General features: G+C 38.3%; 1 protein-coding gene across 17 annotated transcripts in view; it reads right to left on the reverse strand.

Annotated features, from left to right (window-relative positions):
• SOX5 (SRY-box transcription factor 5) overlaps positions 1-22,716 on the reverse strand; it is a 636,847-nt gene that overhangs the window by 248,720 nt on the left and 365,411 nt on the right. For 14 of the 17 annotated variants that reach the window (XM_051784935.1, XM_051784934.1, XM_051784936.1 and 11 more), the window contains one exon: positions 9,035-9,266. In XM_051784935.1, the coding sequence (XP_051640895.1) occupies positions 9,035-9,265 (231 nt within the window). In that variant the 5' untranslated portion in view covers position 9,266. The remainder of the gene's footprint in view (positions 1-9,034; positions 9,267-22,716) is intronic. The other 3 variants (XM_051784944.1, XM_051784943.1, XM_051784945.1) reach the window with 1 other exon arrangement.

Consider the following 22,716-nt stretch of genomic DNA (forward strand, 5'->3'; position numbering starts at 1 on the left):
GTCTATGTTTCAGACAATCTATATAATTTGCCTGCTGCCTGTACAAACTACAAAAAGTTAATCTTTATAGCTCTTTCTTTTCCTTGGGGTGGATTCAGTTTTCAAAGCAAAAAAAAAAAAGGATGCTAAAGCAGACTATTTCCATGTATAATGACAGCCTTGTTTACACTGCTCTGGCAAAAGCTATCCTTAGTTAAACCGGGCAGAACTCCACTCAGTTACTTCCATTAGTTTATCTAGTGATGCTAAATTCACAAGATTCACTGAGTCTACTTCAACAAAAAATACCTTATCTGGTCACACAACTGCACCTAAACCGGAAAAAGAAACAAAGAACTTAAGAGTGTTAAAGGGAATCTGGAAATGAGACTGGCCAAACTATTCAGACAAGCCTGCTACCCCGGACATAAAGGACTCTTTTAAGAAAGTTTGTTTCCTCCGTTTCATTGTCTTTAAACACTTTGGAACATTGGTTGGTTCAGAAACATTGCAGCACATCAACCTCCTCTTGTAGGGAGGTCTCTGAATATGTCTTAGGAGTTGACACACCTTGGCAGATTCCCATTCTTAAACAAACACATACTGAAATCTGTCTTGCCACAGGTCCCTCTCCAGCCATGAATCTCTAGAGAAAATTAATAACCCCTTTCACTACAGTGGAGAAGGTGGTGATATTTCACTGATATACTCAAGACAAGAGGAAGCAGTTAGTTACATGAAAGGAAAAAAACAGGACTGCATGACATGACACTTTAAATGCTAGCAACGGCCTGAAGCCACATTTTCATTACCACTCCAACCATCATTACTTCTGGTGAATCTGCAAAAGCATTAGCAGTGGCAAGAAAAATTAAGGGAAAGCAAGCTGGCCTTGGCACAGCCTAATCCAACTGAATTTTATACGACCTAAGAAAACACACTTAAAGAAACAACACAAAAACCATGATGGAGCATTTCGCTCGTCCATTTAAGGGGCAGAAAATTAAGAAGTGCTTCAAATTGTCACTGTAGTGGGTAACATCCTGAGCATGGACACAAACATCTGACACTGAGAGAGGAAACTGTAAAACATGACTGGGAGTACTGAAAGTAGCAAAAGGTTCTGGCACTTCTAGGAGCCAGAGCTGATAACCACAGAGATTCCTTGCAACCCTGGAATTCAAGGAACCATGACCAATACTTCACAATGCATTTCAGTTTTGGTATATCTCTACTGAAAGTAGAGCTGCATATCAAAAAACAACCATCCCCTGGTTTATTGACATTCTGTCCAAGCAAATAGCACAATACTTATTTTTACCGTGCAATGTCTTCATATGAGCTATTTACTAAAAGGCTTTAGAATGGATTAAATAATAAAAATGACTAAGTTAAATATGACTACAAGCAGAGGAAGAAAATGGGCAAGGCAGAAAAAGGTTTTCAGAGGACAACTGCAAGCTGAAAGAAAGTGATAGAGTAATATTGGCTCCTATGAGGCTGGAAATAGAGAAAAACTCTCACCTGCAGTGAAAAAAAAAAAGGAGAAAGCCACATCAGCTGCTCAGACAAAGTAATGTGGATATGGAAAGCACGTGGAGCAAAGAGAAAGCACATGGGGAAACCATTCTGGAAGTTCTAAAATGAATGAGCAACTACTGAAGCAAAAATGAATCAAGGTGGTGTGCAAAAGTAGAAGTTTGTGCTACATAAGAAGCAAAACGTAATAAACTTTGATTCCCACAAGCCATGCCTTGAGGCACGTGTCATATTAGAGTATGAAAGCCTGGTATGCTGCTCTCTATTCTGATGATAGTTACACTGACAGCCCAAGGCCAAAAACTTCTCAACAGTGGCCAAAGGAGATAAAATCACTGTTTGAAAGGAAAAGCATGAAAACTTAAACTACATTTTTGTGGCCTTCTCTTTCCAGGACAACGAAGAACTGAGCATTTAACTGGTAGCAGAGTTTCAGTCTTACTACAACATCGTAAAGATTCACTATCACCAAAGAAAGGGCAGCATTTCAGAATAAATTTGGGCAGAGTGCCAAAGGTGATGGATCTCGACTGCTGAAACCATATAAAGTCTACAGGTACTGTTTGAGTTCCGACAGAATGGAGATACCACAGATCCTACCTATGTTATGTCACACCTAGGGACTGACTGTCGAAAGCAAAAGCTGTATCAAGAAGTAAGAAACACTTAAATGTAGTCTCTTTACATCGTTGCTATAAGCTGGTCTTGCAGTCCTAAAGGGGCTTTCTCCACACTTTAGTCTTCATCAGTGCTCCTCAAACTGGTAGCTTCAAAATTTTGTTTCAAATCTGTGGTATCTCTTGCCTCCCTCCGGCAGACATCCTTGCCCTGATCTTCTGGGTTCTGGCTGCAATGTCCTGCTGTGGGCACGCTGCTGCACTCCCGAGCCACAAAACCTGTTCACAGCACTAGGCTGACCTGGCAGAGTTCATGCCAATGCACTTTTTTTTCAGTAAAAATGTACAGTCTTGAGTGAAGTTACCTCAAAAAGTGTGTGTAAGCCCAAACTGAGCGACTTACTGAAGGCTACTTACTTACCGGTTTCATTTGGAATGAAACCCCTGTGTCCACTGTGGAAGTCCTATGGCAAATTACTTTGCTTAGAAAGATGACCAAGTTTTCTGTTTTTATGGCTTACACAGTTTTTGGTAGGGCACTTGATAGTTCTTTTTTCTTCATCATAAGAAAGACCATCTGGTTCGAATATTCCTACCGACTGTGGGCCTTATTGTTCTACCTATCTCTTTTTTTCTGTGGAATTTTTCTGCTATTCACTTGAATGAGATTTTACCAGTATTTATGCAAGAAGCTTAAATGAAGATATTTTCCAGTATGAAGTCAATGAATTGATTCCTAGGCACATAATCACTGGCAAACAATGGATACATACAGTTCCCAGCACTTCCATAAAACAAAGGTGTTTACTTTTCTGTTGATTATTTTCTGCTTAACTGCATTCAAATGAATCCATTAAAAACGTGACTGCTTCACAGTAAGATGATCTTCAGCAAAAACAAACAACTGCTGTTTCCACTTCTCTTCATGGCCTTTAAAAACTAGTCATCTGCACCCTGTATTCCAGGCAATTTATATATTATAAGTCTGGACTTGATTTGTTAATTCATTGGTTTAAATGTAGTTCTAACCCTCCTGCTTGAGGAAATAAAAAAACCAAAACAAAACAAAAAAATCCCCAAACACAAAACAATGTTTTTTCACTGCTTTACTCATTTATTGTCCCCTAACCAACCTCTGGACCTTTCAGAGTCTGATCACAGTGCCAAAAGGTCACCTCAAACTTCATCCAGTCTTTCTGCCTATTGACTTCAGTTGGAATGATACATCCACTCTGGTTCTCCATGGTCAAAAGTAAACAAAACTCACTGTATTAAGAGAGTGGTCGAATAAACCAAGGGAACTTCCACAAACTAGCATCCTGCTCCTGAACTGTACTATGGTTTTCATCACTGCCTCACCTGAAGAATGAAAACACCCTTTTTGTTTGTTTATGTGCCCTATACAGGACCTGCACATCAAGTTGTTTGCAAATAATTGCTAAGTACTATAAGCATGACTTACATAGATGAGACAGGACTGGAGAGCTGTGAGAATACAGATCATGACAAGGAGGACAGGCTGGTTATCACAACTTAAATGGAAGATACTTCTCAGGCAGATATGTGAGTTATCAAACCTTTTTCTGGCTCCACCACCACAAGTTCTCATGGACTGCAGAAAGTTTTCTAGGCTCTGGACTAAACAGTGAAGTAGGCAACTTGTACATCTGTTTGATGGGTCCTGACTGATTCTTTTTTTATTTGTTCCCTTTCCTAAAAGCCCACAGAGTGATTCTCTGAAATGGTGCAAGTGTAAAGATAAAACTCTGATACAAGCCTGAAATTAGATCTGTGGAAACTGCTTTCAACTGTTACTTTTGTGATGACATTTATAATGCAATGTTTGTAACAATGCAATTTCATCATCTTATAAATATCAATTTACCATTAAGAGATGAAGGGAAGAACATCAGACAAATGCAAACTTACCACCGTTTCTGCTTTGTTTTAATTGAACTAGTCTTGTTCAGATAAGCCTGTCTAACTCTTAGAAAAACAACAGTTTATAGTTTAAACTGTGAAATTGTGTGTGTGTGTGTGTTGTAATTATGGTGCCTGCTAACAATTTCATACTGCCACATTGCACATATGGCTTCCAAGCTAGCTTTATCTGAATCTTTGTGAATCTATTCTCCGTGCTATTAAACTGAGCACATTCCACATCGTTCAAAAGTAATTACACTTTTGTCTAGAGTGTAGGAGACTGCTCTCCCCAAACAATGAAATTCTCATTATTAGAGCTGGCACAGTAACGGCACTGGTGTTCACAACACTATCCATTGTATCATCACAATAACTTATCCTAAGCTTGATGCACAAAGGTACACTGGAAATTAAAATTTCTCTAAAACCACTGTGTTGGTTTTTTTTTTTTTAATAGGCATTCTTTAGCTCAGTATAATTAGAGTCCTATTTGACTTTTTAAAAAGCTATATGCATTCAGATTTCCATTCTCTTCAGAAGTTCTGAATAGTAGCTAAGTGCTTGTTGTTCTGATCCATTACTATTCATATGCTGACAAACTCCAGACCAACAGGTGAAGCACAGGCCAGGATAGATGTGATAACAGAATTCAAATTCAGCATTGAAGACCCTTTTATTTTGGACAAGTGGAGGAAAAGCATGAAGCAGCACGTCAGGAAGCTCTTTGACCAGTAATACTGCTATTCTTAATATGACTAAACTTTCTTAAAATTATTCCCAAGTTATGGAGGAATAACTTCACTCACCACGGAAACACAACTTCTTTTAGTGTGAAGCAACAAGGCCACTTAACAGCACACGGTAATATTTCCTATCAATTTAAAGCACTGTTGAAAATTAATTCTAAACCCCACTGAAAGTGCAGGACAAACGTGGGCTAACAATGCAGTCACACAGTTTGTAACAACTGGACAGTGGCAAAATTACACCACAACAGTTTGATCTTTGGATCAATACTTCCCTTTTTTTGTTGTTTTTGCTTTTTTAAATCTTATCTGGCATTTTATTGATATTCTATAGTTAAAAAGAATGGTGGGATTTGAGCATACTGTGCCTGTGGCATATTTTAATCAGTATTTTCAGCCTTGACATCACTTAATTTCAGAAGTTAGCACACGGACACCACTGGTGAGATCAGTAGTCTTGAGAGGTGGCACAAGCAAAATGGTAAGGCAAACAAGAAGAAATAAAATAAACCTTAGTAACTTAGATAAGCTAACTCATGCCATCCAAATACTGTAGCCTTAACAGTTTTCTTCGAAAGAGCTACTGATTGATAGCATAATCCTCAAGTGCTTCCCCACTAAGCTTATGGTCTGCTATGAACATCCTAAGGGGACTCTCAGATATATTCTAGGTCAAATTATTTGTCTTGTATTTCGTACTGAGCCTTTGGTTTAAGTCTGATAAATTTCTTATCAGCAGAAGAGTTTTCCTACTTACAATAAGTATGCGGTTTCCTCTATCAAGAGGAAGACAGTCTGGGATAGAATTGCCTTGGTTGAGGCTGGTAGGGATCTCCAGAGTACATCTGGTCCAATCCCTGGTCTGGTGCCTTGGACCACGTTCAGATGGCATTTGAATATCTCTAAGGGGGGAGACTCCACAACCTCCCTGGACAACCTGTTCTTATGCTCAGTCACCCCTACAATAAAAAGCATTTCCCGATATTCAGAGGGACTCTGCTGTGTTTCAGTTTGTGCCCACTACACTAACCTTTCTCTGGCTGCAGTTCCAGCATCCTCAGAAATACCCTGTTCATCCTGACGGGGAGATGGGCTTTGCAGATTTTTTGCAAATTTTGGTCAGGTTGTAAGATTTCTTTCTAGGAAGTCTGTCCTCCTTTTATAAACATTTACTCAGTATTCTGAGATGCCTCTCTAAGTTGGCAGTTGTTGCAAATTGGTAAAGTGCAACAGGGTCAATTTTCCAAAGTCTAAGTTGGGTAAACCATTCGGTTGTAACTGTGGTGCAATCAGTCCTGTACCTTAAGGATCCTGGGATGTTCCAGGCTGGCAGGACTTGTAAAAGGAAGCACAGCTGGAAGTAACCTATGAAACAGAGGATCAATTAGCACCTAGAAAAGTGAGGCCAAGTAATTGATTCTCAAGGTTGAAATTCTTTTCCCAGCTGTCCCTTCCTGACCCATTGCTGAGAGTCAGCATATGAGGCGGCAGGGATGGCTTTGGTGACAAGAGGAATAAAGACATGACAAAGCTTTGTAATTCCATAACCTTCCCAAATCCCTTGGCCGTGGCTTTCTTCTGCTGAGGTTGTTCCCTAAACCAAATGGGTGTTGTACATGTAGCTAACAGAGCAAGACCTCTCTGGATCTATACCATGACTATCTAAGAATCCCTTTGGAGAGGAGTCTTAGCTGACAAAGAGTTTTAGTACACAAAGCAGTAAGGTTTAGGCAGGTGCAGCAGAGCGATGCACTACATGATTTCAGACTGCCTGTACCTCTGAAACCTTCTCACGTGACAGTGGAGAGATCTGTAAAGGTGGACACTGCCAAAGACAGCATGTGGTTGCAAAATGAGAACTCCATAGTTACTTGCCGGCTCAGTCAGAAGGTGCAGCAGTGCAGCTGACAAGCTATTAAGAAGTGTGAAGGACGCCGCTGGAGCTTTATCAATAAAACTGTATTGGACTGCACTCTGTGGTGGTGTGTGCACATGTGCATACACCTGGATTTGCAGTCCAGAGACTATAAAATACACAGAATGTCAATTCGAACAGTATAAAAATGACCTCTGCAATGCTAACGAAGTGAATACCCTTTGGGAATGATTTTCATAACTGCTAATCACAAAAATTGAAGCCATCCAGAGGTTATTCAGTTACTTCCTTCTTATAACTACATACCACAACAGCAGACGGTGTGATTATGTATATTTTATGTATATCCTATTTACACTGATCGCTTCCTTCTTTCTGGAGACACACGGGTTACATCCTTTCTGATCTACCTGGCTGATGATTTTTACAAGACACTTCGCACTAAAAGAGAGATATTGCCAAAACGTCACATTCATACAAACTGGTATTTTACTTAAATATTTATGAAGACAAAAGTAGTCCCTTATAAACCCCAAAAACTGCCTCAGATAAGCCTACAGTATGTTGCTGCTACTGCAAAACTGTCTAAAACACACAATGATTCAGTATCCTGTATTACAAAGAGTCAGAACACACTGTTTTGACATCACATTAAATACAGCCTTCATAGCAGGAAGTCACACTAGATGCTCAGCTAAACTTCTTGGTCTTAAAAACTATAAATGAATAAAAAAGTTAGTTAAAATCAATTAAAGTGCAGCTAAGTGTTTCAGTGAGGTGTAGTTAAAATACTTCTGCTGGGCTCCTTAGAAAATAGTACGTTTTTATTTCATTGGGGTCTGATTCTACACTACTGGTGCCATCACAATTTTATCTATTACTTAAATGTTGTCAGAAACTACTTCTTATCTTCAACGCACTCTCTTAAAATAGGCCAAAATACTGCAAAGCTCATGGACCAGTCACATACCCTAACATCCCATTGGCTGGAACTGTATATTAATGAATTCCATCTCCATAAAACATAAGATAAAGGATGAGAAGTAAACAAGCTTAAAAAAGATAATGACATGTCTGCCCATGAGTAATTTCTCCAGTGCTGTTCTTTCTTCATGTAAAGTTGCAATAACACAAAGTAAAATTAAATATTCCAAACCACTGTTTGAACTTAAGCATTAGCCCAAAAAAGGAAGAAAAATGGATCAGGATCAGCGAGTTATTTTGTCTAGGAGAGCAGCTTCAGTGAATATCCAGTGACTTGGTCCTATGAGAAATAATAATCCCTAAGGCTTTTTACTTAGGGCTTATTACATATGCATAATGAGCTGTAAGGGCTTAAATACCACTATGGAGCTGTTGCAGGCTTTTATGAGAATACACTATCACCTATTTTGCAATGCCTTTTTAAAAGCCTTCAAATATGCAGGTCCATTCATTATCTTCACTTAAAGTGAAATTGTCAGTGCCCTTGTCAAAGTGGAGGACTAAGAGAAAAGTTACAGTCAATCTGTAAACAGGCAAGAGCTGTGCAAGTGTGTTCACAATAGGCAGTTTTGTCGAGGTGCCTCAGTCCTGGGGTTTCAGTGCCTTCCCCTGCACCTTTCAACCTTTCTAAAAATATATCACAGGATTCCCCCTGAAGGGCCCACGTTACAAAAGTGACACTACGATACTAGTGAGGAACACGGCATGGTTTTTTGTTCTTTTTGTCTCCTTTTAGATACAGCCAGTTCTGGAGTTCCAGTGAGCTGCTAAATGTAAGGAATTAAGTGCTCAGCGTCATTTGTAGAGTGCACAAAAAGGTGGAAATTCTTAAGTGCAAAAGTAGTGTGCTGACTTAATTCCATAAGTACAGCAAATTTTCTTGTATGTATCTGTGGTGTGTGAATTACACAACAGATGTGAATTTTTAAAACCATCAAAATTCAAAGTTGTTTTTTTTTTTTACCCTTTATACAGACTCACTCCCATGCTTTACTACTGCATAAACTTGGCATTGGGGTGATATTTCAGACACAACGCCAAACGTGACTCTCACTTACGAGTGTTCCAAAACCGTTTACTGTTTGCTGAACACATACACTTCAAATTCACATCACTGTAGCTAACAAATTTTAGCACCCTAAATGCCATCAGGCAAAGGTGAGGAGAAGTCTGCACTGCAAGTGATTTAGCATTCATAGTGGAGGGTAAAGGCAGCCCAGCCAGGTCAAGGCTTTCACAGTATTGTAGCGTGTTCTGTACGTGTAACTGTGCATTGTATACTCCGTAAAGTACAGATCTGGATGCCAAACTACTGCAGAGGCAGAATTCAAAGAATGGATGTAAGCACAATAGACCATTAGCAAACCTACCATTGTGTTGTGCTGAGAAGTGGGAGTCCTATGGCCACAGTTCTCTTGCGTCAGCAGAGAAACTGGCTGAAATTCCTCAGAGTGAGGCTTGTTGGGAAAACTCACATGCAAGGGAAGGTGAAAGGCTGGGAGCCCGTCACTCTCCTCTTCTCCCACTTTCTGTCTGCTTGTCACCATGGCTACCTCTCCATCTGCTTCCCCATACGGAGAGGCTGGTCGCTTGGAAGACATCCTGGAAGGAACAAAAGAGGAGAAAATAATGAAACCTCCAAATAAATCCTTAATGCCGTCATTGTGTGGTTAGGGGCCATTGTAACAGAAATGCCTTTTTTGTGCTGGCAGAGAGCAGGAAACCATCCAAATACCACTGCAAAGCATACACAGTTGGGAACAATGGCCAAGCAGGTAGCAACAGAACAGTGGCTTGTTTGTTGTGAGAATAATACACTAATATAGCACTCTCTTGTATTCTGGCTTCTTAAACATGAAAATTCACCTAAGACTGCATAATGAAATGCAATTCCTTCAAAAAAATACCCATCTGGTTTTGCATTTGCAAGAGACTGTAAGAAGATAGAATGTCTCCCGATACAAGCTATTGTCAACTTAGCTTTTAAGGGATAATCATCTGCATGTCATTATCAACCATAACTGATAAAAAAATAAAGTAAAATAAAATACAATACAATAAAGCAACTTGCTAGCAAGCCAAACTGTCTGTGTTTATAAAACTTCACCCATGTGAACAACAGAGTGTTACAGTCATGTTGTAAGAATCTTTCCAGGTTTGCAGATCTGGTATAGTTAAGAAATTAAACATTTGAGCATTAATAATCTAAGCTTTTTGAGAACACAAATTCAGGGGTATACTAACTGAATGAAGATTTTCTATCAAATCTTCTTACCTATGTCTTAAATATGTGTAAATGTAATTTACATTTATATATAAAAAAGGATACACAAGGAAGATACACAGAGCACATACTATAAAAATCACACACAAACCTTGACCTAAAATTCAGGCCCATATTCTGAAGTTTTTTAGACTGTCCAATAACACTGTTCTTACAGCAACGTGTATATCTTCAACTTTTAGAAAGACTGAAAGCAGCTTTACTGGAAAATCTAGGTTTCATCTAAACCAAGCACTACTGAAAATCTTACAGGACAGTTTGAACCCAGAATTCTTCCAGTTTGGTCTTCAAAACAGAGGGGTGCAGTGAAGTACTACAATGCAGATGACTTCTGGAATTGATTACAGCAACACTGTTCATGAAAATCAGGGTATGTGCATGGATGGCATAATGCACCCCTGTGCTATGCAGGGGCATCTGTAAGAAAGAGTGGAATGAGAAATAAGAAATCCTACAGCTACAGTTAAAAGAAGAAAAGAAAGCAAGCTAGAGAAATGCTTCATAGAAAAAAAAAAGAAGTTACGAACAAGAAAACTGAAGACTATTGTACGGAAAAGTTGGAAAAACGGGCTGAAGGAATAATGCTCCTCCTCAAAAATCTCGTATTTATGATTCTAATTACCCCATTTTGATTTTCCACCTCACAGTTAAAGGACTGCATTTCAAAAGCCCAGCAGCCTCTTGAACCATGCGTGGGGCTGCTGTGAGGTGGAGCATGTCCATACGATTTGGCATATTGAGCACGGAATGGTTCTTAGCAGCAGTCAACTGGGTCTGAAAACAAACAGCGACTTTAAACAGCCCTTTGTTAGGACTTATTTTGTTTCTAATGATCTCATTTTGAGCTTTGCCTCCCAAGCCAAGTTAGATTATATTAAAAAAAAAAAAAAAACAAACCACAAAACAAAAAAACCCTCCACCACCACCAAAAACTCAGACAAAAAAATCCCTACCAGAACCTATACTCAGCTGCACACTGCCTGTTCTGAACACCACCTATTGCCTGCGCTTAGAGAAGCAATCTGTATTTTCTATTAATGTTTGACTTAGTCCAACAGACTAACACTTCATACATCCTACCTGAATTCTGTCTTCTAGGCTTTCCCACCTACGTGTCTGCAGCAAAGCATATGCATAAAGACAGAGATCAGTTTTTTACTAGCCCACTGAATTCAGCATTTTACAGCTATGTTTGACGTGACAGATCTCAAGCTCTTCTTGTGCAGAAACCATACAACTCCCTCCTGAAGTTAATGTGAATTATTCATATTCTGGATTGTACCTCACCGAGATACATATTTTCTATTGATTTTAAGTTTTTTGGTTGCTCATTTCAACACTGCCTTAACAGAAGCCAGGGTTTTTACAAAATCTCTCTTTCTGAAAATCAGCACTAAGCAGTTGTCTCAATTTTGGCAAACAAAAGGGCAGAGACACAAAATCATTAGTCAATTATTCCACAGTAATGTTCTATACTTTAGAACATTTATATTCAATAAGATGACTGAAAATATTGCAAACCATCTACAAAAGCCTCCACTGCAATTCACTCTGGCAATAAATTATAGAGAGAGGATGCCTTGCTTTGTATGGATGATTTGGGTTATACACTGTATACTCAAACTGTGTTAAAAACTCCTATTGATGTTAACCCAGATTCTGCCACGTTGCTTCACAAGGGGAGTTTGACTATCACACAGAAATAAAGCTCTTCTGTTAACTTTATAAGTAAATACACAGTTCTAGCTACTGCAGTTCAGCTAGAAAGCTGCAGATCATCATCTTCAGCTTGTCACTGTACCCAACAGGGATGAAATCATTTTCTGCAGGGAATTTATAAAAACAGGCAAGGAAGGCAATAGAGGTGTCCACCTCCATGCACTCAGAATAACATAGATTATCATGCTTCAGATCTAAACCATAAACCTATAGGTTGGTTTGTAGGTCAAACTAAAGTGATACTAAGAGAGAGAAGAAACTTTTTCCTTTGCTTCTAGAAGATGCAGTTTAAATTAAAAGCCACGTGCTATCACGTTCCTGGGAGGCTAACAACTTGCTAAAATAGCTAAGGCAGCAAAATTGAGGCTCTAATCTGCATTAGTCTTCCAAGTGACCGGGACACTCAAAGAAATGGATGCACTCTATCCATAGTCAACATGAGTTAGACAAACCTCAGAGTTTCACAGGAATTTCCTCCTGCCTATGAATAACTGTGAAATTTGCACAAGAGACTGGAAGATTTAAATAAAATTATAAATCCATATCTACTTCTGGAAATGTCTTCCAAAGGGACAGTAACTATCAAAGACCATAGCAGCAAAGGATCAAATCTCCGACAGGTTCACAAGTAGAAAACATGATACAAGGGAAATTTGTTCACAGATGGTCTTTCATTATTTCTACAGGTCCATTTTCGGAATCTGAAATGCTCCCACACCACGTATCCTTGAATTCTGTTTTTTTCTTTTATCTTTATTATCCTACTGAGCTAATACAGGGTCTTCACTAATTTCGTATCTAAGATGCGAGTTCCCATTCTAAACAATAAGGAAAGGGAAACAGATAAATTCTGAGTAACCAGATTATCTGAAACTGAGCTCTTTTACACAATGAAGTACTAATGAAGTACTGGTATTACCTCATCTTAACAAAGGACTGTAAATATCCTGGATTTACCCTCAGTGATAACACAACAGTTTACAACTTACATGACTTCAAGATCTGTTTCCCAAACTAGTTTAAACTCAGAACGGTTTTCAACTACACCACTCTGAAAGAAGATTTACAATGGAAGAGGAAACAACAGTTTCCTCAAACATGGAACTTATGGATATGATTAAAAAAAACCAACAAAACCCCAGGATATAACTCAGAAAAGTAGCAATACAGTGGATCAGAGTGTGAATGTAAAAGGGTGTCGCTGCAGATGAAATCTGTTGCAACTTAAGACCTGCAAGAAGAGTTGCACTTTGAACTGTCATTAATCATTTCTTACTGAATAAAAATAGCTAAGGAGTCATTTTATAGACAACCTCAATCTGCAAAGTTCTGATGCAGTGGGACACAGGCAGTACCCAGCCCACTGTACAGAAACACTGGAATTGTGAAATGTATCCCCACACTTGATTTTCATCAGCGGTTAGGATGGAACTGAAGATTTAGTTCTGGCCCTGAATTCAAATACAACGCTGTTTCCTGTAAAGAGACTCTTATTTCTGTTTTCACAAAGGCTTCTTAACATGCAGAAATTGCAGTAAAAAACCAAGCCTTTTGTTAAATTTTCATTAAAGAAATGCTTTTCCTGGTAGCAAAAATGTTTTGGTCTTTTTTTTTTTTTTTTTTCAGGGAAGGAAAATCTCACTCTTCTAACTCACTCTTATCTAACAAATATTTTATGTGATTCATGTTACAATAGTTTCTCCACGTATTTCTTTACTCTCCTTCAATTTATAACAGACTCTTTGTAGGCTTAAACTGATACCCAGTGTCTATTGATCTCAGTGTTTTTGGACTGACTTCAGCATGGCTGGAGTTTCCCACTGGAGAGAATAACAACTACACTACCTTCACATGAATTGTTTCCTCATGCCATCTACAAGTATTGGTTCCATCCAAATAATTTCAGGCTAAATAAGACTATTATGCTTGTTAGTTTTTTTCCCTTGAATTCAGTGTCTTTCCACAGCTCTATTTTTTTTATTGTTATTATTTTTAACAGAAACTCATTTAAGTGTCCTCCACTACATTTCCATTTGTTCACTGGTTTCAGTTCATTTCATACATGATTGTATACCCAAAATAAATCTAAAGTGGTATCCAGTATTCAAGCAGATAGTGCCCTCTAGCACACAACCAGCATCCCTCCCAATGCGATTGTTCGTGCCATAAAATTTCATAAATTTTATGTCATAAAACTCTAATCTTGTTACATTAGGCAAAATACCTCAGAAACATTTCAGATACCCACAAAAGCTTTTGGAGAAGTGGCTTATCCCTGTCTTCAAAAGTGACAAACACAGATGTGTCAGGAGAAGAAGATATGAGGCCATAAATCTTAACTTGTTGGGAGTTAATTAAGGGATTCATCAATCATTACACAGCTCACCCCATATATACACAGGCAAAATCTCGTCAGCTGCCACAACCCACAGCAATCCACAGGTTAAAAACTCCCAAAGTCCCTCTGTTCCGACTATTTATAAATGACTTTGTATAATCTAGCTTTAAGACCTGTAATTATAAAACAGCATTAAAACAGGCCTGCATAGTTGTGGATAATTATAGTTGGTACACTTTTTAAAGAAATAAAAAGCTTTTCCATTCAAACACAGGCTTTGCCTTTTTGACAGCTCCAAGTCCACAGGATGTAGAGAGATGATTTAAATTGTTATGTCAAATTTTTGACTGTGCAAGACTTTCTTTCTTTCCCTTATCAAGAGAGGCATTGTTGTTTTCTCACCATAACCAGGCGTGACAGCGCCTGACTGGAGTCGCATAGCCAGTTTCTGAATCGGCATGAAAATATTCACCTCTTGAGTTTCTCTGGCAGCCATAAACTAAGTCTTTCTCATGGGTAGAGTTTAAATCAGCTGGCCCCTTACACTGGAGATGGGCACAGAGCTGCCTTCTGAAGAGATGCATGAGGACAAGAGGAGCAGATCAGCAGCAGTGTGGAGGGAGAGCTCTTTAACACAGCCCAAGTCCAAACCAAATGCTACATGCTAAACTAGTCCCAGGAACTTCAGTGGAATTCAATCTGACTCTCCTTCTGATCTGCAGGGATATTTCCCTCTAATTACGGTACATGCTGGAAATCTGCAGACTGCTTTTCCACAGGAAATAATTATGATTACAGACAGCAGCAATGCTACATACAACTGATGTATAAGCATACACACACACATGTAGAGATGCATAAACACAAGCTTATCCAAAATGTCAGCAATGCATCTGCCTCATCTCTGATAACATTTAGCACTAATATAACAGTTCATATTCCCAGGTTTACTGAAGCTATGATCTCTCCTTACACACAGCCCAAGAAAGAGGTGCCAGTTAACACTCATGACTGTCTCCATTCCATTTTGGCCCCAAATTAATTCATTATTTATGCACACTGAATAACTAGTACCTTTAAAAAGACAACTCTGTTCATTTTGACAGGATTACTTGTGTAATAAGGTATTACTCAACATGAGTAAGGGTGGCAGACTCCCACACTCTGTCCCACTGGGAACTGCAAGCCCGACTTGTTTCTACACATACCACTAAAAACAGACTTCTCTTGGCAATATCTTTGAGTCATTTACAGTCTGGTTTGGAATTCTTCACTGAAGTAATTTTACAATTAAAAAAAAGAGGAAAAAATAAAAAAAGAAGCAAAACTCTCTAATCTGCTAATCAATAAAAACGTGCATGAAACGTGCTCTCATTTGTCACTCACACTGAGATGGAATAATCTGTTAATTATTACTTTCTAAGATCATATCAATCAGCCATCCTTTAAAATGCACATATGCCACAAATAAGTTGCGTTATTCAAAAAGGGGTTTGGTGAACGAGACACTTTTGCTAATACAAACCCAGATCTCTATGGTATAACCTGTGTAATAGTTCTGTGGAGTAGTTGTCTATTATTATAGCTGCCATAAGTAATCCTATTGTTAAGGTCATCCAATAATTTCCATTTCATCCAGCTCACCTTATCCCTTTTTGCTTTCCAGATCTCCTCCCTGTATGGGGTAACTTGAACAGTTTTTGACAGTCCTACAGTTTAGAAGGTTCTGAATATAAAACAGGCAGGGAATACCCTATCCCAAACCTATTTTTAAAGTTTGCATTTTAAAGTATAGTATAGTATCAGCAGCTTGGATGATAAACCTGATATTCCACATACTGTGGAAACTGCTTTTTGAGAAAAGGTACTGCTCAAAATTCCAGTGGTAAATGGTTTCATTTTGACAAGTTTTGAAACTCTCAAACAATACAGCTGTTAAAAGTGTCTTTCAAGAGAACGTTAACAACGCCCTTTTTTAATTACAAAAATGAAAACAAAAAAACCCCCACATACTACAAACTTTATTCTCTCAACTAAAATTTTATCTCCATTTGCTTGCATCTGCAAGGAATTTATGCATGAAAAACCACTGTAAAATCAAGTCTAGTAAAAATCTGTAGTGAAAAAAAGTTCACGTCAAAAGTTTCTAATGCGCATTTACACAAAGTTTTTGAAGCAGGGAACTGGGAAAAATTGTGCATGACCAAGCTGTTTAGTAAAATATGGCAGCCTGAAACAAACCAACCTTCAACAAAAACTGAATTCGTAAGGTAATGAAGGAACTCCCTATCAAGATACTATATTCTACTACTGCAAAAAATATTGCCCAATTCTTTTGTAGATCTCACACAGGACTTTGCATTATTGTCCCTGTTTTGTACAGTAATTAGTGTCTGCTAGGCAGGAGCATTTAGCAATTGACCCAGAGACACACATTCAAAATCAGTTTTAGCATGAGAACCTGTATGCTGTTTTTGTTTGGTACATGTCAACCATCCGCCTTTTGTTCTTCACTAGCCTGTAGGTCAACTAAAAGAGCCAAAAATCTAATAGTATGTTTATAAACCAGGAACCACAAGATGAAATTTTACTTGCTGAAAATTATGTTTCCAAGAAATCAGACTTCTAAACCTGGATTTTGTGAGAACTTCTTAAAACCAGAAGAGGCACGTAGTGAAAATGTGGTTACGGTACAGGCAACATACAACCGTCAGTGCAGTGTCAGAGACGATGAGCATCTATCAGCACAAACTCTGAAACAGCAGGATGCAGTCATTGTTGATGTTTCAAGTAAACTGAGCCTGATCACTGGCTTCTTTCATGCAAAAGACTCTGCTTGGATGATTTTGAATTAAATCCACAAGCTCATTTATTTTCCAGTGCATCCTCAAATTAACTCTGGCTTCCTTTACCCCACCCCCCAACCTATCAGAAATGTACCTCCCCCCACTCTCCAGCTCCTCATACATCTTGCTTTTTTATTATTCTTTTTACCATTATTTTAAATTTGTTCTCAAGTCACCACAAAAATAGCGGAGTTTTGCTTTTATTTTCACGTAAAGTTTTAGGAACTGCTTACTGCTGAAAGCACTATCTCAATCACTGTGACATTAGGTAATCATCACTCTTCTGCTTGCTGAACTACAAAGAGGATCTAGTGAAATAATTAGAGATTTCAGGCCTTAAAAATTCACTGTACAAACTAATACTTGAAAACTATGGAAGAGAAGTCAGTCATTCTCCAGACGCTGAGTGGGAGAGCTGTGCTGCATGCTACAAGGAATCCATACATCACACACAGACGTGCATACCTAATTTCCACTGACATTGAGTGAAATGAAGGCAAGCAGTTGAAAAAGCTTTAAAATTATGACAATTATGAATGACTAACTTATTACAAAGAAATCTGAGGAAGCACGGGCTCATGCTGAAAAGTTAGCTAATATCAAAACTTTTGGAGTTTTGGGAGCTTATTCTTGGTCATTCGCAGTCTTTGCCTAATCAAGCTGACATAAATTTTTCTTCAAGCATTGTTAAATGACAAATTATTTTCAGTAGAATCAACATTCAGAATAAGAATTCTCTTCCAAAAGACACCCAGATTTCAGCACGAGAAGTCATTCTTTTGATCAAGATTTCAGTAAAATGACACAGCTTTTCCCACTCTTCCATCACACCATTGTTCAGTAATGCGAGTGCCAGAGAAACAGCTACTGCACTTCAAGCCCTCTTCTCCTTTCCCCATCTTTCTTTACTTAAATTTAAAACTCAACAAATAGAATTTTGAATAGTTTTTAAACAACATTCCCTCACCAGAGTTTGTGTGTAATCACAAACCAGAAATGAGGAAATTTAAAAAACTAGCCTCTTATTTTCCCCACTTCACTCTCAATTTCCCTACATCTGAGTTTATATTGCATGTTTGTTTCTGTATATGTACATATACTTGCACTTATAATTTTCAATATATCCACTGATGTCTGCAGAACTTACAGTATCATTCTACCATCACTATAGAAACTTTTGCTCCAACCATCACTCGCAGCCACATTTGCACAATGTCCATCACTTTACAAAAAAAGGCAAAAGGCCTTAAAAACACATAAGCACATATATCCATACATATTCTGTAGGTTTCCTGGTAAAACTGAGGAAGCTAATAAGGTACATATGCATATCCACTGATAGCATGAATGTGCACTGCTGAATTACTGGGCCTCTAAATAACTTTAGAGGGAGCAGAATCGGGGCCCGAGAGAACCCACATGTACGTTCAAGAATTACAGGCACAGTGAAATGGTTTTTGCATCTGTGTGTGTGCATGGGTATGAAAAAAAAAATACGTTTAAGCAGAACAATGTCTCTAATGGATGTAAACATTTTCTTTCCAACAGGTTAATTCCAGCTGCCCAGAATTTTCATTATTTTTTTGTTCACATGCATGTGTGCGCTCCTCCCTTTTTGGAGGGTTTATACATGACAGGTGCGTTCTTGGCCCGGGAACAAATAATCCTGGAGAGCCCGAGAAAGAAAAATCAAACTGAACTTGAAGATAAAATGACAGGGAATAAATACATTATTGCCTTTCCATTATGCTAAAAAAACAACGCCACAAAAATTTTTGAACATTTATAATGTGTAAGCAATTTGAGGTAGAATTTTCAAAGCTGAAAAGAGATTGTTCTGAAGCCCAGATGTTGCCTTTCAGAAACCAGTGAAAATTGCTGCCTCTGAAAATTACTCTGAAATACAAATAGAGTAAAACAAAAATTGTTTAAATAAAAATAATTTTACTCAGATACTCTGATATTCCAAAAGAGAAAATAAACTTTTTTCAAGTGTTCAGGCAGTTTTGCACTCCTGTCTCCTACTTCAAATTATCCACAGAGTCATGCCATCTCTACTCCAACAGATGACTGGGTGAGGGATAAAACAGGAGCAGTTTATGGCACGATGTGAGGGCTCCTGCCTCACTTACTGTGTATATTGTTCTGTGAAGTCTTCTTCAGTTGTCTCCTGACAGTTGTACTGCTGTCCCAGTTTTTACTCATAAAAGTATAAGAAATAAAAATCTACATTAACAAATGTGTGGTGCAATCACCCGTCATACACACATCCCTTCACTCATGAAAGTTGTACTGTATGTACATGTCTGTAAACTTTCAGATTCCTGAGCTGTTCAGTTTACAGCATTACTTTAAATTCTTCAGAACTGCTGTTTGCACATACTAACATGCTTCCTCATGTAAGTAAGTGGACTGACATCAAAAGTCTGAAAGCTCACTTTTTGCTTTATCTGATTCTAAGAAATACCCGTCAAATTGCAAGGGAAAGAACAATCATAACCAGTGGATAATTACCCAGCCTAACAAACAATAACCCTAGATATTGCTGGAGCTGTTAGGTAAGAAAAATACAGCTATTAGTCATGTAACACATGTATATCCTTGCACAAACAAATGCATATTGGCATGCAAAGCAGAAACAAATCCACAAATCGGAAAATGAGAGACCATTACAAACAGACAACGTACCTTTAGAACCATAAGGAGTCTCAAACTTTACTTTAGAAAGGCTGCAGTGGCAAGCATGGGAACACCAATACAAAAAAAGACGTCTACTTTAAAAAGTACTACTTTGGGGAGTCGGAGACGGGGGTAGAAAGGAGAAAACCTCTGAAACTAGTATCATTTGCTCCAGGAAAACTCAGAGGACTGCCATTCTCCCTTCCATAGGTACTCTGTCTACCTTCCTGTCTGTTGTTCAACAGCAGTCCCATCCAGCTCCACAAAGACCCAGCTGTATAAACCAATGCTGTCAAAGAACACAGTTAAGGGATGGATAAAACAGGGAGGGATGTCCAACATGCTGACCACTGACTGAGCTTGCAAGGATAAAGAAGCCTTGATGGAGAGAAGCAATCATCCATTGTGTTTGTTTATTTTACCTCCTCCACCACATACTGGAATCTTTTTTGTTTTTTTCCATTACCAAAACCATCCCCCACTGAGAGGCCTTTGTGATCTAAAAGGGGCAGAGCCCCTCTTTCTTAACACTGGCAAGTTTATGTAGGAAGATTCATTCAAACACATCTTCAAATAAACATTTGACTCTTCCCCTACATCACACTGTCCACACACTGCCTTCAAAGACACTTAAAAATCACCATTAAAATGCTCTTGCCTAGAACTGTTTTCACTGAGATATAATAAAACAATTTAAGGCACATATTGCCATCGAAGTCCAACTTTCAGTCTTCTGAAAAAAATAAATACACATTACAGTAAAGTAAACCTGGCTGCTATTGCCATAACAAGTGGTATAATAGCTTTCTTCCATCAAAAACCTTCTCCCTGCTGGGGATACACCTAATTATATTATAAGTGAATCTGAATCCAGATGTTCAGATCTAAAACGTATGTCATGAGTACTACAAGGAAAATGACCACTGCATAGAGAATGAGGCATTCAAAGGGCATCACTGGCCCTAAAAAGAGTGAAGACCTTTGGATTCCTTCAGGCATAAGAGATGTAGGTGCAGAACATCTTAGAAAATTAACTTATCTCTTCAACAAACTGAACAACCAAACTTCCTTACTCCTCACTTCTTTTTTTTTCTTCTATGTTCCCCACACATACATCACTTTTTTGAATTTGGCACTGAGAACAATTCAAATATGAATGTCTATAAAAAGATAGTCAGGGGAACAGAAACCTTTCTGATGTATCTGAAAGCAACAGTAGAATGAACTTCAGAGGATGCTTCATCACTCCATGTCAATAATTGATAAGGAATCATCACAATCACAACAGACTGGGACACTGAGAAAAACCATGGATTCGTTTGTACCATTACATTAACAAACACCTCCATATCACAGGCTGATGATAAGTTACGTTTTCAAGGTTAACATCCTGAAGTGAGTACAAAACACAACAAGAAAGGTCCACTGTCCTGTTTTTTTATCTGAAAAAGGTAGTAAATAGCTTTTGAATTGGGGAAGTAGTCACCTGGTAAGCTCTAGAGTTGTTTGAATGAAACGTAGGATAAAGGATTGCTTGAATGAAGTACATCACAGAAATTTATTTCGGAAGTATAGCAATGGCCTCTGGCATTGATGATTGCTGAAGAAGCACGAACACTAAAACTACGACCAGGCAGTTCACTGCCACATACCCTCTGCCCCTCAGCATGGACTATGAAGCCAAGACACAACATTAAGAATTCAGAAGACAGGCAACTTCCCATGTGATCCCACAGAATTTACTGAATTTTTCCAGCTCCCAGTTTTTCTGTTTCTAAATAAGAACTGCCTTTATAAAACACTCTGCAAGCTCTGATTTTCCTTTCTTAAAGAAAACATCCTATTGGCGATCGCTGTTTGCATTGCTTACTTGCATCATTAATTTACCCAATAGCTTTGTGCATACTGAATCATAAGTGAGGGCAAAAATTAAGTTCTCTATTCAGCTACTGCATTTTGAAACTGAAAAACTAAGTTTCACGGAATCACACAATATTCTGAGTTGGAATGGTCCCACAAGAATCATCAAGTCCGACTCATAAGTAAAGTTTCCACATACAGTCCTGCCAACAGAAGCTAATAAGGTGGGGTTTTTTTTTTTACCTAATGACTATATTTATGTAAAAATTTACTTTTCTGGGCAGTGATAATTAAAAAAAAAATCAAAATGAAACAAAACAAAAAAACCCCAACCAAACAAAAAAAAAAACCAAACCAAAAAACTCCTAAACAAACAAAATCCCCTAAAAACAGTATTTAGCAGGAGGATATCACTTAATCCTTTTCATTACTGTCCAGTTTTACTGGACCCTCTTCTCTGTCTTTCACACAAGAAGAAAACACACCCCTTGCCAGGTAATGCTGTGGTAATTTACAATTACTAAGTGCTATTTACTAAAAAAAACCCCTACTTTAAAGGAATCTCACATACCTTCATCACAAAAATACTAATGGTCACAACCATTTCACAGATTAACTACGACAGACACCACTTTGGATCTTGTTTAGACACAGAACTACTCAGTACTGCCCCCCAAGGGACAGCCAAAGTTTTAACCCACCTTTTCACAGCACACCAGATACAGACAGTGGGTCACACGCTCTGATTTCCAGATTCTGCCACTATGCATAGCTCTGGTGGTAATTCCCCAGTACCATGAAGATGAGGCATTCATCAAACACACTATCAAGATAATGATGGAAAGTTAAAACCAGCCCCCTTTCCAACCTCTGCCCTGGATAACTAATTATAAAGGAATACTAAAGAGATGGAACTCCCCAGAAAGAGTACTTTCTTTACTACTCTTTCATTTAGACACCTGTCCCCCTCATTCTCAAAAAAAGCAAATATCCTCTGTTTATAGTTTTTCTCTTTTTTAAATGACTCACACAAGTGTACCAGATTTTAAGCTTTAAACATGTCAACCACCAAAGAAAGTCTCAAAAATATAAAACTAATACTAGGAGAACACTTTTAACAAACAGCATACTTCTGGTTCTACTGATCTACTCACACGACATGACCCTGCATACAGTTGTACTCTGGGATTCCTAGTTGGTATTTTCAGGAGTCTGCAAAACCCCTCCTTGTAAAAGAGTCCATCAGATGTACAAAGGTTTTTCCTTTTCTCTGCTATTTTCTCTCACTCTTCATCTCCATCCTTGCTTTAGAGTGGGAAGATCAGA

The sequence above is a fragment of the Manacus candei genome, unplaced genomic scaffold, assembly GCF_025592945.1.
Source record: "Manacus candei isolate 608988 ecotype Guabito, Panama unplaced genomic scaffold, ASM2559294v1 h1tg000018l, whole genome shotgun sequence".
Taxonomy (NCBI): domain Eukaryota; kingdom Metazoa; phylum Chordata; class Aves; order Passeriformes; family Pipridae; genus Manacus; species Manacus candei.